Source organism: Betta splendens, chromosome 2 (genome assembly GCF_900634795.4).
Source record: "Betta splendens chromosome 2, fBetSpl5.4, whole genome shotgun sequence".
In the NCBI taxonomy this organism is placed as follows: Eukaryota; Metazoa; Chordata; class Actinopteri; order Anabantiformes; family Osphronemidae; genus Betta; species Betta splendens.
The window spans coordinates 2,434,455-2,449,699 of record NC_040882.2 but is presented as its reverse complement, the minus strand read 5'-3'; the positions used below and the strand labels follow the sequence as shown (position 1 = coordinate 2,449,699).

The 15,245-nt window shown below is 47.9% G+C and overlaps 1 protein-coding gene and 1 long non-coding RNA gene across 3 annotated transcripts in view; one reads left to right on the top strand and one right to left on the bottom strand.

Annotated features, from left to right (window-relative positions):
- The window catches only part of zeb2b (zinc finger E-box binding homeobox 2b), a 72,658-nt gene extending 63,856 nt beyond the window's left edge, over positions 1-8,802 (bottom strand). For both annotated transcript variants that reach the window (XM_029133814.3, XM_029133825.3), the window contains exon 1: positions 8,666-8,802. In XM_029133814.3, coding sequence (XP_028989647.1) covers positions 8,666-8,738 — 73 coding nt within the window. In that variant the 5' untranslated portion in view covers positions 8,739-8,802. The remainder of the gene's footprint in view (positions 1-8,665) is intronic.
- Positions 8,803-12,719, top strand: LOC114846171 (uncharacterized). The gene is made up of 3 exons (XR_003783982.1): positions 8,803-9,922; positions 10,326-10,668; positions 11,254-12,719. It is a non-coding gene; the product is annotated as an uncharacterized LOC114846171 (long non-coding RNA).
- The last annotated feature ends 2,526 nt before the right edge of the window (positions 12,720-15,245 follow it).

Here is a 15,245-nt window from a genome sequence, read left to right as displayed (position 1 = left end):
GTTTGTTTGACATTCGCGTTTGACAGCGATGGGACACGCGGCGTTTAGGGGAGGGGGCTCCCTCTCCAGTCACAAGCCATTAACACGCGAATTCACCTCTCCCAGTTTGTAACAGGCTCGACTTTGCTACACATGTCCACCGACTGCGCCGCACATGACATTTAGAGGGGAGGACCCCCCCCCCCCCAACCCCTCTCTGCTCTCCTTGACTCACTCTTGCCAAAGGTTAAACGTATGTTTGAATAACAAAGAGATCCGAGTGTAATTCTGACCATTTCCTCTTTTTCGCTGCAACCGCCGGTTAAGAAGGTGCTTGATCAACGCGGAGATGAAAGCGTGGAAGTGAGTGAAATTTGTACAACCGCAAAATGACCTAATTTGGTCCTAATCTCGCTTGGCAATCGGGTGCAATTAAAGTGAGATAACACATCTGAATTTACTTCCACGCGAGACTGGGAAAACCGGAGCCCAAATGAAAGCAGACAGGTCCTCGTTAAAAAAAAAAAAAAAAAAAAAAAGGTAGCAGAGGGCTGCACTTAGGTGGCAGGGAAGCGGGACGCCTTCTGAATAATGAAGTGCACCAGGAAAGCGAGCCCTGATCAAATAGCATGTTCTATTATACTACACGAGGTGAGGAAGAGGAAGCGTGCGTGGAGGGGATGGTGGGAAAAGGCCTGGATTTCCAGATGTCACCGAGCCTTAATCTGGTGATCTGTTATTGATTGTTTCACGCGGCCGTGACCTTGCCAGAGGAGCTCCTGCACCCGACAATCAAGCGCACATCAAAGCGTGGGCGAGCGCGGGCGCGTGCACGTACGCGCGCCGACGCCGGAGCAGAGAACGTGGGGCTGCTTTCAACACTTGTTTGCACAAAGGTGTCGTCACTGAAGCAGCAGCTGCCGCAAAAAAAGGAAAAAAACATTTAATGGGCAATTGAGGTGATTACTTTTTTTCCCCTACTTTTCTTAGGAAACATCATGAAGCTGCGCCCTGCTTTACGGATGACAGCCGCGATAACACACAGACACACACACACACACACACACACACACACACACACACACACACACACACACACACACACACACACACACACACACACACACACACACACTCAAAGCAGCTGGGATATGCTTGTTCTTTTGGTTTAATCTCTATTTGTCTCTTTGTTGTTCTATTAAAAGACAATCCTGCTTGTTAGCACTTAAATAAATAAATCTGATTTGACAGGTTGCTCTCTATTATGATCAGAAGCGCTCGGTTTTCCACACTGCAAAAAAAAAAAAGAAAAAAAAAAGCTAAAATCATGTAAATATCTAACCGTCCGCGCTGTGAGAGGCAAATCTGCAGGATGTGCTCAATCTGAAAGTGCATTAGGAGCTCCACCTAATGTGGTGGAACATCCAGACGCCCCCCGTGCATCCACATGCACACATACACTATAGCATTGTTAGACAAAAGGTGTTTTTCAACTTGTTTATTGCCCCCCCTGCCATTTAATTATGGAATCTGAATGTTAGTTTACACCTGCTCAGCAACCTGTCGTCTGTCGCGCCCAGACTCCCTCGCAAATGGGAAAAGTCGACGCGTGGAAAATCGAAAGTCGAAATCACAGGCGAGACGTGGCGCAACAACTGAATAAGTGCAAACAGCAGGACGAGACGGAACGGATGGGCCAAATAAAGACTTTGCATTTTCACTTGAGAAAGACTCAAATGAGGCATGATATTTCAAAATGCATCTTCCTCCTACGCGATGCATAAAACATGCCGGCTTAGCGTAAAGAGTGTACACGCGCAAATGAAAAGTCCAAATGCATGCAATTATTTGCCAGGCCGCTGAAGTTTTCAATTTCTAGCTTTTTGTTGAAAGGAGGAAAAAAAGGAGAAGCAGAAAAGAAAACAAAGGGATGAAAATGAAAAAAAGAGAGAGAAAACAAGCACGAAGGCATGAAATAAAGTCAGGGAAGCAGGAGAAAGACATCTGACTGCACGGCAACTTTACTGCAGAACATGTGCACGGCAGCACAACAGGCGTGTGTGTGTGTGTGTGGGTGGGGGGGGGGGGGGGGTTCAACATGTCAAACCATGAGGCTGAGAAAAAAGATGGTGGGAAGAGAGAGCAAAGAGGAGGCAGGTCAGCGCTACAGCAACCTTTACGTCTGTCGCCTCAGCTCCATCACTGTCACAACTCCCCACCAGCGCCGCCCAGTACCAGAACCGCACGTCGGCCGCATCTCAACTTTTCCCGCACTTTCCAGTGGCCGCAAATCGAGCCCCGATTTTCATATGACGAGCGACCCGAGACCGGGAACGCCGCGCGCCGCCCGGCCTCCGTCTCCACTGCAGCTTAAACATAAAGAGAAGCCGCTGGAGCGAAGTTGGCTCACGATTGGCTGATTCATGGCCCGGCGTTAGTCAGGCAGCGGATCCAGCCACCGCTCGCTTTCATCGTCTCTGGCAAACGCTTGGTGCGTGTGTGTGTGTGTGTGCAGCATCACACCACACACACACACACACACACTGGAACTTCCGCACCTCTTCCAAACCCCACATGTCCCACGACACAAACCGCAGGACGCGGCCGTGCGGTCGGTCGCAGGAGGTGCTGAGGGAGACGCACAAACAGCAAAGGCCTGTCGCACAAAGGGTTAAGCCCCCACCCACCGCCCACCGCCCCGACGCCCCGCTCCTCCAAAGCACGGGGTAATATCACGGCTGCCTGGTAAGGCATTATCCAGAACCCCCTGGAACAAAAGGCCCCTTTTCCAAACAGACTCCTACTTTCCCCCAGTGTCCAAAGGTGTTTGCTGAAGTAAATCTGCCTAAATCCTGCGCAGCTTGGCCGGGAGGAGGAGGGAGGGAAGGTGTACCAATAATCCCTCTACTTAACCAAAAAGAAAGAAAAAAGTTCTGGGTGAGGAAAAGGGAAGAAAGAAAACCCCGAATCCATATCACATGAGCCGAGCCCCCTCCCTCCACGCGCCCCCTCCCATCTCCCTATCTTTGCTTAAGATTTGCATACATCCAGCCTGGGAATCGGACGATAAAGACGTCTTGCTAATCATTTTGATTAAGCAACAGATAAACTGCATTGTGCGTGTTTGCATAGAAGGACACGGTGGATGTTCCTCCTTTTCTTTCCTCGTTTGGGTTTCGGGAAAAAAGATGGAGACGCGCGGGGACAAAATCGAAGGCGCGCCGCTGAATTCAGCTTCGACGCCGAACAGAAGCGCATCGTGAAGACGCTGCTCCCGACTCTTCGTCTTCGCCTTCCTCCTTGTTCTTCCTCAGCGCGAGTGGCCACGAATAGTGTGGGCATGGCATCTCGTAACACTATCTGTCTGTCAGGAGGGGCCCGGGTCCCTGCTAGAGTAAGGAGGCTATAAAAGGCTCGTAACCAGGGGACGACCAACAAACAACCACAAACACCCTAGAATTTCTCTCCAACACCCACCCACCCTTTCTGCCTCTCTCCCAGCTTTTTCTTTTCCTCCTCTTCTTCTTTTTTCCTCCTCTCCTCTCTATCGCTCCCGTTTTTTTTTTTTTTTTTTTTTCTCCCCTCTCGCCCCCCTTTTCATCTCTGGCCCTTTTTCTGATGCTGAATGCAAATGTGTAGTCCTGCTGCTGGCAGCGAAAGGGGCTGAATTGTGATTAAGAGGGAGAAGAAGAAGAGGAGCTCCTTTCTTTGTTCTCCCCCCGGGAGATGTTTACCAGGAGAGACACGGCGGATCAGATATGAAAGGCATTCAGGTCAGCATTGATGTGAGCGAAAGTGAAATCGTACCTAAGGCATTCCAAAGACCTGCGGTGTCAGGGGTCTGGGCTCGCGGTGCCTCTGCGAGTGTGTGTTCTGTGGCCGCCAGGCGAAAGAATATCTTCACACAAGCAGGGCGGTCGAGGAAGGAAGAGCGAATAAAATGGAATAATAATGAAAAAAGGAGAAAATGTGTCAAAAAATATTTTTTGGAAGGAGGAGGGATGGATGAAAGTTTTCTGTTCAGTGTCCAGCGTGGAGTTGAGATGATCATTAGTTTTCTTCTATTTTTTTTATTTATTTATTTTCCCGCATGTGCGTGTTGGGGGGTGTACAGCCACAAGCCATGTTATTTGCTTTTATCTGCCTTATCAAAGTCTGAAAAAGTGTGTGTGTGTGTGTGTGTGTGTGTGTGTGTGTGTGTGTGTGTGTGTGTGTGTGTGTGTGTGTGTGTGTGAGTAGGGGGGGGTGCATGGAGCTGCAGAGCTACGCTCCCGATTTAATTCCTTGTGGAAAGCACATATTAGAGGATTTGTTGAATAGCCCATCAGCTTGAAAGCCCAAGATATCACACTGCGATGACTGTATCTGTATCTTTGTCTCCCTGTGACACACTATAAAATAAAATTGAATAAAACCACGTGAATTACAATAACTGTAAATACTCCAGGCCCTTTGGCAACTGATCCTGTGAAAAAAAAAAATCCTCTTCCCTTTCAAAACTGACACTGTTACCCGAAGGGAGCGTCCTCTTGCTCCCGTATAGCGGCGCCACACTCGAAATCACAATGATCTTGTAAGGGAAGTCCATTCATTTTTATGTGCTTGGCTATATACACTTGACTCACACACTTCGAGCAGATGGATATATTTAGCCTCGCGATGACTGCAGCCGAGGAGGGAGAGGAGGGAGGAAGAAATACACGAGTGATGCAAAAAAAGCTAGGGTGCACTCTGGGAAATAATAGGGCCTCAGCGCCCAGCAAAGAGCAGCGCGACGTGTCGTTGTGACGGGACAAATATGGCTCCTTATTAGCTGCGTTCAGGGAACCTGCTAGCCGCTTTACATGGGGTAATTGCAACGTGTCTATTTTGATTCCACGATATAAAAATACTGGGCCGGGGCTCATCCACCGGCGGCGCGGGGCCGCGCGGCGGGCCCTCCTGCCGACCGAGTCCCGCCAGTAATTATTTCACTTGCTTAAACAAAATAATCCCGTATTTCCATCAACATGAATGCGCCGCACAACATTTCTCTCTGTCTCTTCCTGCAGGGAAAAAAAAGCCATCAGGAGAGTAAGGTGTCTGCTTTGGCTGCTCCACACAATTGCCAACCCGTATGGGAATGGCAGCAGTGAATGGCGCCGTGGACAACCCCCCGCCACTATTGACGGTATAAACATGTAAATGAAACACATTACCACTGACAATCAATTGTCCGCGAGCACCCTGCGAAACCTGCCCTCCTCCTCCTCTTCTCTTTTTCCCTGCGCCCCCCCCCCCCCCTCCTCTGCTTGTGACGGTGGCAGAAAACTGCCCCTACCTTGTGCAGGGAAAATCTGGGAGAAGGAGGAAAAGGAAGGGAGGGAGGAAGGGTTGGCGGATGGGACACGGGAGGAAGGAGGAGGAGGAGGAGGAGAGGGAGGAGGAGGGGGCTTGCTTGGGAGCAGAAGGGGAAAAAGAAGAGGAAGAAAGGGAGCACCTTGTCTCACCCCCCCCCCCCCCCTCCCATTCTCTCCTCCGCAACTTTAAAAAGGCAGAGGAATAATAGAGATGGACAAATTGTTTAGACTGGCAGAAATCTGGCATTGTTTGGGTCTGAAAGCAAGGCTACCCCCCCTACACACACACACACACACACACACACACAGCCTTTCCCCTATTTTATTCCACTTTAAGCGTGAATGTATGATAGCCTTAATAACCACATTCAGACTATGATATCAAAATCCAGCAGCCTCACAGACACAGGGAGCGAGATCGGCCTCATCCTCGCTGCCTTTTCTGCTGCTGCTGCTGCTGCTGCGGGTTATGTAATCAGTGCATTTCCTACGGTATATCCCGACATCCAAATGCCATCTGGGGCATGAAGACAAATCAAAAAAAGGTTTCAAAAGTAGAAGACGCGTGGCCCAAAGTGCACAGGAAACAGCTCAACATCTGTATTTCCTCTTTCATCTTCCTCCCCCTTCAGACAAAAGCTGCCACACAATCTGAGGCAGAGACACCAGTGCAACGTCCAAATCACAAAACACAAAGACCAAAGGATTTTTCCTTCATCTGAGGAGACGTGTTTTTGTCGCTCGTGCTGGTTGAGTAATAAGAAAATAGGAACAGGTGTGTGAGCGCTTTTTCTGCTGGGCGCTCGCACACAGCTGGATGTGACAAGCAACACCTGGCGAGGGCCAAACTCTCAAACGCTTCACTCAGCCGAGATCAAGTTTCACACCAGGAGAGGAGGACGCTTTTTTTTTGTAAACAGTGGGAAAGAGGACGGTTTAAAAATAATGCCATTTTTCAGGTTTTGTTGTGGAGTGGATCAGCTGTGAGGCAAAGGCGTGCTAGGTTGGGGTGAGGGGGGGGGGGGGGGGGGGGGGGGGGGATAAGTCATGAACTGTGGTTAAATACCACATGACAGACTGGCCAGAGAGTGAGTAAAGCTACTGTAGCACCTCCAACCCTGAAGGCCAAGAGTCATCTGGATGAGAATGTCATTGGTTAGACAACTTAGTGAGCAAATGCCTCATTAATACTAATTGGCACAAATGCTGAAATGCCCCTTGTAATTTGAAAAAAAATAAAAAAGGCAGCAAAATAATGGCAACAATTCCACCAGTGACGAAACACTGAGAGAAAATCAACTCATCCTCAGTCACAGTTAAAAAATAAACACGGAGCCAGATGTGGAAGAGACAACGCTGCAGTTTTTGAACACAAATAATGACAGGTGGCAACAACGTTAGAATTTACATTAAGACTCAGCCGCCCACACGTCACCACGTCCAGAGGCCGCCGGGTCAAATTAGCCGCAGTAGTGTACATTTCACGTTTGTGTAATTTGATTTGTTTGTTTAAGGGAGAAGCGGGACTCTGCTCGCGTTCGCCGTCCATCTGCTCAGAACGCTCCGAAAAAAAAATCCCCGCGTCTCCGCCTGAGCGTGCCGCGTGCTCTCGTTTTGGGGGGCTTCGTTGGCGCCGGAGGAGCGCGCCGGCCGTCACACGCCGCGTGCTGCCCCGCCACCGCTCCGCGGAGCCGGGCAGGAAGAGGACACGCAGCGAGGCGGGCGGGCGGGCGGCGAGAGGGAGGCGGAGTGGCCAAGCCTCGATGAGCCCCTGCATTCCCAGGGGGGGAGGATTCGGGGGTGAGGAGGGGGGGGTCATCAGACAGAGCTAGTTGTTATGGTTGAAAAGGGGAAAAAAGAGGGGGGGGGGGGGGGGGGTCACGTTGATATTTTAAAACTATAATGAAGCCTTCTTACGTTTTAATTTTTCGTCCTTTAAATTCACATTTTTCTCAACGACGGATTTTTTTTTACAGGAGATATAAATATTCTTTACACCCTGAGCCAAAGCTTTCCGTCTCCTGTCAGGTTTAAGGGTGTGAAAATTATATTTGCTTTGCTAATATTATTTTATCAAATTCTGCATTTTGGTACAAAAGCCTAGCCTGGTTTCCTGCCTCTCACTCTCCCTTTAACAAAACAGGTGGCCACAGCTAAACGGGCTGTCATCTCATAAACGTGTCTTATTATTCAGATTTTCTCTTTAGCATTATTACTATAAATAAATAAATATATACTGTACATATACGTCCCCAGTGTTGTGCTCTTGTGCTATTTAGTGTGGAACAAAATGCTTGTCTGCTATCGATTGTATGGAATCAATAAATGAAATCTGATCTAGATAAATAACCTGTGGGGGCAGAGATTTAAAAAACAGGGAGCGAGCAAATGAGATCGTCTCGTGAGCAGCTCAAATCACAGCTTTGATATTTCCTGCGAACACTTGCTTCGCCACTTCGTTTGCAGCCTATATGGAATAATCAGGAACAACGGGGCCAGAAAATGTCACTACACGTTTGCCTCTTGTGGGAAAGTGTGCAGTCGAATGGAGAAAGGAAAGCAACAAATCTCCACCTCCAGCGCTCCGGTTCAGACCCAATTAATGCCCAGCGTTTATCGGACGTGTCATCCTATTTATATATTGTTCCTCCGCCGCAATCAACTTAACGGTGAACTGAGCGCACAGGTTTAAAAACTGAAACAGCAAACAGATGCTGTGTCTTCAGTTAATTACCGCCCCCCCCCCCCTCCACACACACACACACACACACACACACTGACACACACACACACACTTCAGCTTGTCCCGAAAAAACGCCACGATGTTTACATAAATGACTTCAAAATATGAGATTTAAGGGCCTGCGTGAAGAAGGAACCCCGCGGATAACGCACGCCAGCGCCCGGATCACAGCAAGAACTCCAAAGTCACGAGACTGTACTTTTACAACACGCAGCACGCGCGTGTCCCCGCCATGGCCGCTCTGAGTGACCGCCGCACGGTCCCCACGGCGGACCCGGTCCCGGCGACCAACCGGCCGGCAGCGCCGCGACGCTCAAACTTTCGAACATCCACAAGTTCCCCACCGAAATGATCCCGCTGTTCTCCTTCAACTCGTGCTACTTTTCCCTCCGTTATTTTACACCGCAGAAGCCGCAGTTGGCTCGCGCGGCGGACGCGTTTACGCGCAGCTTCTCCGCCGGATAGCGGTCCCTTTATTCCTGCGTAAAAGGGGAAGGCTGATGAGCGCACCGTGCCCGACCCGCGCTGGAAGCCCTCACACCCCGCTAACATCCAGTCGTGTCCCCCGACTGCTCGCGGTGTCTCCCCCCTGTGATTTTCTTACCGTTTTTCCGTCTCGGGTTGGCTTGTTTTCGCCTCTTACACCTGGGGCCATCCGCCATGATCTCTTGCTTCATTGATAAGTGTGTGTGGGATCAGATGGCAGCTCGCATGGACTCGATTCCTTGATTTCAGCTCGCGTCTGACGGGAAACACACAGACACAGAGAGAGGGAGCAGCACCAACAACGTGGTTATTAGCGTGGAGGTTCCACTCGCGCCGGACGCACACAAGACAGAGCAAATGCAACTTGGATGAAGGGACAGATTGTAAGAAAAAAAAAAGAAAAGAGGAGCCGTGGGTGAAAGTACGGGAAGGAGCGGCGAGGGGGATCCGTGTCCATCTTATTTGGATTTTCAGCTGATCGGTTCTCAGTTTAGTCACTTCAACAGCAACGCAAACGTCAGGGGACAGAAAGGGAGAATAATTTCTCTTATTTCACTCCGCCAGTGAAAGCAGCAGCGAAACGTTCGAGTTTAGACTTTCTTCTAGCGGAAAAGTTTCAAGGTCCGGTTTTTATTTTCTCCCAGTTTCGGGTCACTAAATAATTAGAGTTTTTTACTGATAACACCCGTTTACGTTTTACGCTCAAGCCTGACTCTGACACTGGGAAAGAAACAGATTAATAAATCAAATCTATGACATTTTTTTAAGTCAAACCCACAACTTAAAGGCGACTCCACCGAGAATGACACTAAGCCTGGAATAAGTCCCCACTGCGTTGTCTGATTAAAAGTCCTAGAACTTTAATAAACGTTTGGCTTCGCCTGAGAAAACTTCACGTCTAGCTTTGATAAACTAAAGCCGAATCCAGTTGTCAACAGTTAATAAATAACAGATTGGAAATAATTGTTCAAATGTGCCAAGTGGCTCCGCGATCCGGGAAAAAATCTTTAAGGCACAAACGGCGCATAAACAAAAGCGATAAGGCTCAAATCGCTGGATGTTCGGTTCGCCAGCCAATTCATCAGCGCGGATATTGTTATTAAGAGAAGTGGACAGAGATTTTTGTTCGTTCTGGTCACTTTGTGCGTTTAGTCGAATCACCCAACAAGCCTTAATATACGCGACGAACGAGACGCGTTATCGCCTTTTTTCCTCCGAAGGACAGCGGCGTTGTGCCGCGCCAGACGCCCGGAAAAGAGCTCAATTTCCCAGGCGGTCAGGAACCGACAGGACGCCTCGACGTCGCGGAGGGTCGAGAAGTAAAAGGAGAAAAAAGCACGAATCAAACGCACCTACTGTGCGTCCACCTGTGCAGGTAAGGCAAAGTTGGGCTCCAACTCTGTGACGCGGGCGCACGGAAGTTTAAAATCCAGGCATTCCGCGAAATAAAGGCGGCTATAAATAAAATAAAAGGGAGAAGGCACATACCTGCTTTTAGAAGTGGAAAGAGGTCGCTTGCGGAGAGGAGTCGCGAGGAAGGATGATACCGGAGCGCGTCGGTGAGCGGATCCTTTTCCACCGGTGATAATAAAGCCTTAGAAATAAAGCCTTAGAAATAGTTGGGAGGAGGGAGGGACCGTTATTCCTGCTAGGGCAGGTTTACAACTGATGTCTTACACCCACTCCAGGAAACAAACCTGGGTAGGGACTGGCGTGTTACGCCTCTTCTAATGACATTTTTTTTCTTTCCACCTCTTTTTCTTTGCCGTGTAACACAGAGGAGAAGCCCCCTGAAACGCACGCCACCTATCTTCACGGGAGGGGATAATTGAGGAGCGCCAAACGTGAGCATCTTCTGGGTTGAACGTGAAGTTTTTTTCCTCCCCTCCCTTCCTTTCTCTCGTTTCTCTCCCCCTTCCTCCACTTCGTTTCTTTCCCTTACTCCCCTCTCTCTTTCTCCATCTCTTCTCTTTTTTGAGTGAAAGTGTTGGGCTTCGACGCGGAGCAAAGAACGGGCGACAGTGTTTTTTTTTTCCTTGCTCGCGTTCTTCGTGTGAACGCGTGTGTGTGCGCGCTAAAAGAGGGGAAAACTTGGAGCGCGTCCACGCCGGCCACAATCATGTAAGGATTGTTACTATTATTATTATTTATTATTATTTTATTTCTACTTCCACTCTATCTAATTTGCAGAAATGACATGGTTGATGCAGCAGGATGTAGTAAAGTAGTTTGGGTCTCCAGCCAATTCTACGTATTCATTATTGTAATTGGCTGCGACTGCAGAAGGTTTGGACGCGTCCGGCTTTTCTACGCAAAAGACCTTCAAAATAATGCCCGCGTGCACGTTGTCATTAGTCTTAGTGCCGTAGTGTAAATGTTAGTTATTCATTCTGCTCTATAATTCCACGTGGAAGTCGACGGTGTTTCTTAGTTAATTGTATTTGAGAAATATGAGAAGTCTTTGGACAAAGTAGCATGAAGCTGCACACGTCGTGATCTCTGAGAAAATGAAATGTTTTATATAATTTAAGAAACGCAGAAAAATGATAAAGGTAAACACCATAACAGGAGATAATTGTCGTTATCACCTGTTCTGCAGGTACATCTGTGTCTGTGTAGGCGCAACAATGTGCGTAAACTCCAAGCCGAGTTACACTTTCTAAAAAAAACTCACTCGTTTTGCATTTTCTACTTCAAACCCGAAAGAAACCCCAAAATATGACCCGAGTGTGATTCTGCACCGTTCACCCGGCAGAAACGGAGACGACTGCAGCCTCTACAGGGACATTCTGCCAAAGCAAGTGAGAAAATGCCGTCAAATAAAATAAAGTGTCTGTAAAGTGTCTGCAGAGAGACGGGGAGACGCGGGCACCGCGAGAGTCCCTGCAGGAATATCATAGGAATATTCCAACATTATTAAAGTGATTTGTCCTTCTGGACGCCACTTAACGGGATGAATCCCGCATTTATTAAACAAGTCAACCATCTCAGCCATGTCTGACTTACAGCAGGGATAGAAAGAGAGCGAGGGGAGTGAGAGAGAGAGAGAGCGCGAGAGAGAGCGAGAGAGAGAGAGAGGAAGCTCCACCTTTGCAGCGTCCTGATTGGTTATGTAAATAAAGTATTATTTTGTGCACTGTCGTCCTGCAGCTCGCCACTGTATGGCTAATTAAATCATCAATCAAGGGGCTGAACTGGTAGATGCCCCCACCTCCCGCCCCGGATAAATAACCAAATAAATAAAAGACGCAGACAAAAAGAAACCAGACTCACGCTTCAAACTCGAATTTAAAGCCTCTTGTAGAATTTGTGAATTTGTGAAGATAAATTGTTTTTCTGATTTATTATTTAAAAACAATAGAATTATTTTAATTGTTATATCTTCTTCAACATTTGTATCGCTCCAACTTGTGTGCTCGCAGCATGAGCGCTCCGCCAGCAGCAGCAATGCCAAAGTGAGATTTTTGTTTTTAAATAATTTTTTCCATCATGAATTGCTATAATTTCTTCTTTTTCTCCCCCTTCGACAAAGAACTAGAGGCCAGAAGTGCGTAAGACCAAGCGGGGCGAAGCAGCTTTGGTCCAAAGTGGATCCAGTCCTGGGTGAATTATTGTCATGCGTAATTTACTGCCACAGCGCGTGCATGTAAACGAATCGGTCCAGCTCCTTCTCTCTCTCCCTCTAAAACACACGCGCGCTCGCTCGCTCGCACACACACACACACACACCCTTGAACCCATAGCTCTATCTCCGCGTCCTATTCAAGCGGCTGAGTGGCACCTCTCGCCTTTTTACGCACGCGGGCTCTCCTACGTGGGGCCGCATATTCACCGTGAAAACGGATTACAGTCGTTGTGTGACCTTTAAGGGGACCCTGTGCTTAATGAATATTTTAATTAGAATGAGGGGAGGCGTGGATTTATAACAGTTCACTCCTATTTATGTTTTGATCATTTCAAAGTAAATGCGCAAATACTGTTGCGCTGCTGCCAGAGATTCGCTTCACGTGATGAGCGGATTGTTTCCAATTTAATTGGAGAATCGTTATAAATGAGGTGATATGTCAAATGAAACATGCTCACGTGTTTGTTACCATTTCTAAATGTTTCAACTGTGCTGCTGATGTCTCTTTTTTATTTCTCTCAATAAAAACCTGAAGCTTTTCCCAGCACACTACTGCTTTGGCTCATTTTGTGCAGCTGAAACGTCACCGCAGAAAACTCAAGAAGTGGAAATTCATTTGGCTCTGATGCCTTTTAATGTCCAACACCTAAATTGGAGCTCTGCAGTTCTGCAGCTGTCTGCCTCAGGCATGACTGCTGATTACCAAGATTATAATCCTAATTTTTTCTCTCTCTCTCTCTGCCTCCGCTGCGTTCGCGTGTGAGACCAAATGCTCACTTTTAGCTTTTTGACAGTGTAAACAAACACACAGAAGTTTGGTGAAGTCGGAGTCATTCTAATTCTACAGAGCGGTCAAGTTGAGCCAGATTAAGTCTCTACTCTATGACTAAGACTCTGTCAGTGACATCACAAACACAATCTGCTCGCTTGCTCAGAAATATGATTGAATTACACATTTAGTTATTTTGGATTTTAATTTAATCACAAGGTAATAATGTAATCTATCAAGACTGGAGGTCAGAGGTCATTGCAGCTTTTGGAGAAAATACGTATGAATTCTTCCATATTTGGGTAAATTTATAAAAAAAAGACTTTAGTTTCTGCTGCACATTTCATAAAGAGTCAAAGTGGAAAATCTTCCAAACAGACCTGATGGCATTAAAAGGAAAAGACGGAGAAGCAGCAGGTTCGACTGCAGCGCAGAAACAGATCCGCACTTCAATGATATCAGGAGTCGACGTCTCTGGCCATCTGATATGTGATATTTATCCGCACACTGATCCATTCATTCACCCCAAAAGACACTCTGCTCCTATTTGCTGCAATTAATGGTTTTATGTAATCATCCATCTCTGCTGCCATCAGTGGTGTAAAGTAAAATAAGAGCGCGACCGACAGACAGACAGACAGACAGACAGACAGACAGACAGACAGACAGACAGACAGACAGACAGACAGACAGACAGACAGACAGACAGACAGACAGAGAGCGATGCCACTGCAGAACACGCCTCAGGACTGACACACAGCTACATGTACATGGTGTGCATTCAACAACTCAGCCGCCAGGCGTCCCTGATTATTGGCCTAATTTAGATCTGCGAGAGTCACATGACACCGCGGTGCATCCAGTGATGAATATCTCTGCCCAGTCCTGCTCAGAGAGGGAAAAAACACACCCGCAGCAAACCTGTTACTAATATGAAGAATATTCATTGTGATCATTTGTGCTGAGTGACAATGGATTCAAGATCTTTTTAATTACTGTTGCTTGAGGAAAGAGACTGGGGCTCATGAATGACACTGATCAGAACCGCACATCAGTGTCTTCATAGTAATGTTCTTTTTTTTTTAATTTTGTAATTGCTTCCTAATAAAGGAACTAGAAATGGTGGAGTTTTCCTCTCGCCACTTCCAGGTCTGGATGTCAGGACACGTGTTTATAGGCCGACATCAAAGCACGGGGCTGGAGCCACGCGCTTCAAGGACCTCCCTCGGCTCGGCGTTTTACTGGAGCTGCCTTTACTGACTCACGTTCCATGAACACGCAGGTGAGAAGGAAGAGCGTGTATGAATTTACATAGTCATCAAAAATAATGCACTAATACAGGCAGGACAGCGAATTGATAACAGGCTCATTTACAGCCAATGCAGGGCAAAAGCTGCGTCGTATCCGATCGGACTGGGTGAATTCTGAAGCCGTTTAGCATTTGGAGCAAAAAGGCTGAGGACACGGAGGTGCCAGCGGTGTAACAGCAGCCCTTCCATCATATGGGCTGGGTGCCGCTACTTTTCTCACAGGTTGCATCATGTTTGCATGTGACATATGACACATCTGTCAGACATGAAGTAAGAGGGGATTTCGTTGCTGAAGTGAGGTGAAACACGTCATCGGGATGATTCACATTTGCCTACAGCAGTCGTCAATTTGTCACCACCCATGAAACTATTACAATAATAATACTGGCCTAATATTAATCTGGGTTGTCTTTGTGGTGAATGTATTTCATACTAGACTAATAACAAGGTTTTCACGATTTGCCCTGAGCTGAGGTAGCTGTAGATATAACTTGAAGCTGGTTTGACCGAAAAGAGGCCTAAAAAGACGAGGAGGGACGTTTTAAACATTCACTGGTACAATTGAAAGCAGCTGCGCCTCTTGAGTGTTAAAACCCTCAGCGTGCAGCTTGAGCTCCATTCCTGAAAGTGACTTTCCCCTCCTTTTAATTAAAACCACGGCCGCCGCCGAAGGGCCGCGCGACAAACAAGCCGGGGCGTCCAGATCTCGCGGCTCTGCGCCTGTTTGTGGCTCCTCCAGCCTCGTCACATCAAACCCGGCGTCTCTCGACGGGGCCCGGCCCTGTGATGGACACGGCGAGAGCCTCGGCGCCACGGACCGACAATTAAAGGCCGAGGAGGCGAAGGCGGAGAGTGGGATCGGCGAGGATCATGCAAAGTGAATTTAGTTTACGTTGCCACGAGCGAGCGAGCGAGGGGGGGGGGGGGGGGAAGGAAGATTAGAAAGAAAACACTTTTCTGAGCATTTGTGATCTCGCTCAGTCGGACGAGAGAG